Source organism: Pyxicephalus adspersus, chromosome 10 (genome assembly GCF_032062135.1).
Source record: "Pyxicephalus adspersus chromosome 10, UCB_Pads_2.0, whole genome shotgun sequence".
Taxonomy (NCBI): Eukaryota; Metazoa; Chordata; class Amphibia; order Anura; family Pyxicephalidae; genus Pyxicephalus; species Pyxicephalus adspersus.
The window spans coordinates 5,678,611-5,680,149 of NC_092867.1; the positions used below are offsets into that span (position 1 = coordinate 5,678,611).

The following is a 1,539-nucleotide window of genomic DNA, read 5'->3' on the forward strand; positions in this document are numbered from 1 at the left end:
TCCTCCTTAATATTAAACCCTTTAATAGCCTTGGGACATTTGTGGATAAGAAATGGTGCAGCAATCATGTCCCATACCCCCTGTCCTGTCCATTAAAGGTCCTCTGGAATCTAGCTTGCTAGCGAAGGAAGGCGGCAAAAAGTGAACCAATGGTAGAAAGGGCCATCATTAAAGTAGGGGCCTCGTTTGCAGTGGTCTTTGAGTGGGAAGCTTATTTGTAAACCCCAGATATCCACCCATCACCCTGAGAAATGCAAGGGGAACATACTACCCATTACCAATATGGGTAAATGAACCCTAGAAACAAACACAAGGGTAAAATATATTGTTATTTTTATAATTGCACTTATCCTTGCAAGGTCTAGCAATGTCTATATAGTGTCCCGTGATAATATAATTTCTAGGACCAAACACACCACATCCCTTTTTCATTACTAATCAAACAAAATGAATATTGGGATTTAGTGTCCTATAATACCTATTTCTGCTACTTGCTATAGTCTGACAGGAGCTCCTCCTATATGGATAGAGCTCCTGTCATTCAGTTCAGCCAGGGAAGTCGAGGACAGCTGTCCTCAGCTATACTCTTGTGTGATTGGTTGAATGCATTTAAACCTAGATGATGTTTTGGTGTGTTTGGAATCAGACAAATGTTTTAATTTTGTAAAATTAAGTTTTTATTAATACTGAGATGTTGTGTGCATACAGGTCTGGATCCAGCTGAACCCTATTTCCAGGGTACCCCAATCGAGGTCAGACTGGACCCTTCAGATGCCGCTTTTGTTGATGTCATCCACACAGATGCTGCTCCTATGATCCCTAATATTGGTCTGTATACTATCTATTCATTCCATGCTTATCCTACTGTCCTCAATATCTATATTTATTTGTATTGGCTAACTTGACACAAATATTCCCACCTGAATATCAGTATATCTGCATGTTGCAGTAATGTGCACTATAATGCATGTACAATATTGCACCACTGTGATCGGGAGAATCTGAGAGGACTTCTTCAAACTCTTATACAGATCCTGACCCACTTCTGGTCTGTAAGTATAGAAGTAGACAATGCCAGTGTACTAACTGATCTTTTCTACATCCATTTTCTGACTATTATAATCATACCATCCATTCCACCATTGCATGAAGCAATACACTCCCTGGGTTGGTGTTCATATTTTTTAACCAAGATGAAATGTGAGGAAGTAGGAGATGCATATATAATGGTACAATGCCATTTACTGTGTTTCCATGTCTGCAGGTCTCGGAATGAGTCAGGTGGTCGGACATTTGGACTTTTTCCCTAATGGGGGAGAGGAAATGCCAGGATGTAGCAAGAACGCCCTGTCCCAGATTGTGGACCTCGATGGTATCTGGCAAGGTAATACAGCCGATTCATTGGGCAATGCACACAATACACACAATACTGTACAGAGGAGCTGACACTCTAATGTCTCCCCACAGTCACACACTATTATTATACATTTATATAGCTCTGACATATACCATAGTGCTGTACAGAGAACACTGAGCCAG

The 1,539-nt window shown here is 40.7% G+C and overlaps 1 protein-coding gene across 1 annotated transcript in view; it reads left to right on the forward strand.

Annotated features, from left to right (window-relative positions):
• LOC140339190 (pancreatic triacylglycerol lipase-like) overlaps positions 1 to 1,539 on the forward strand; it is a gene marked incomplete in the record, with an annotated part of 15,412 nt that overhangs the window by 8,737 nt on the left and 5,136 nt on the right. Inside the window, 2 exon segments of the mRNA XM_072423752.1 lie at positions 709 to 828; positions 1,265 to 1,384. Of these exon segments, the coding sequence (XP_072279853.1) occupies positions 709 to 828; positions 1,265 to 1,384 (240 nt within the window).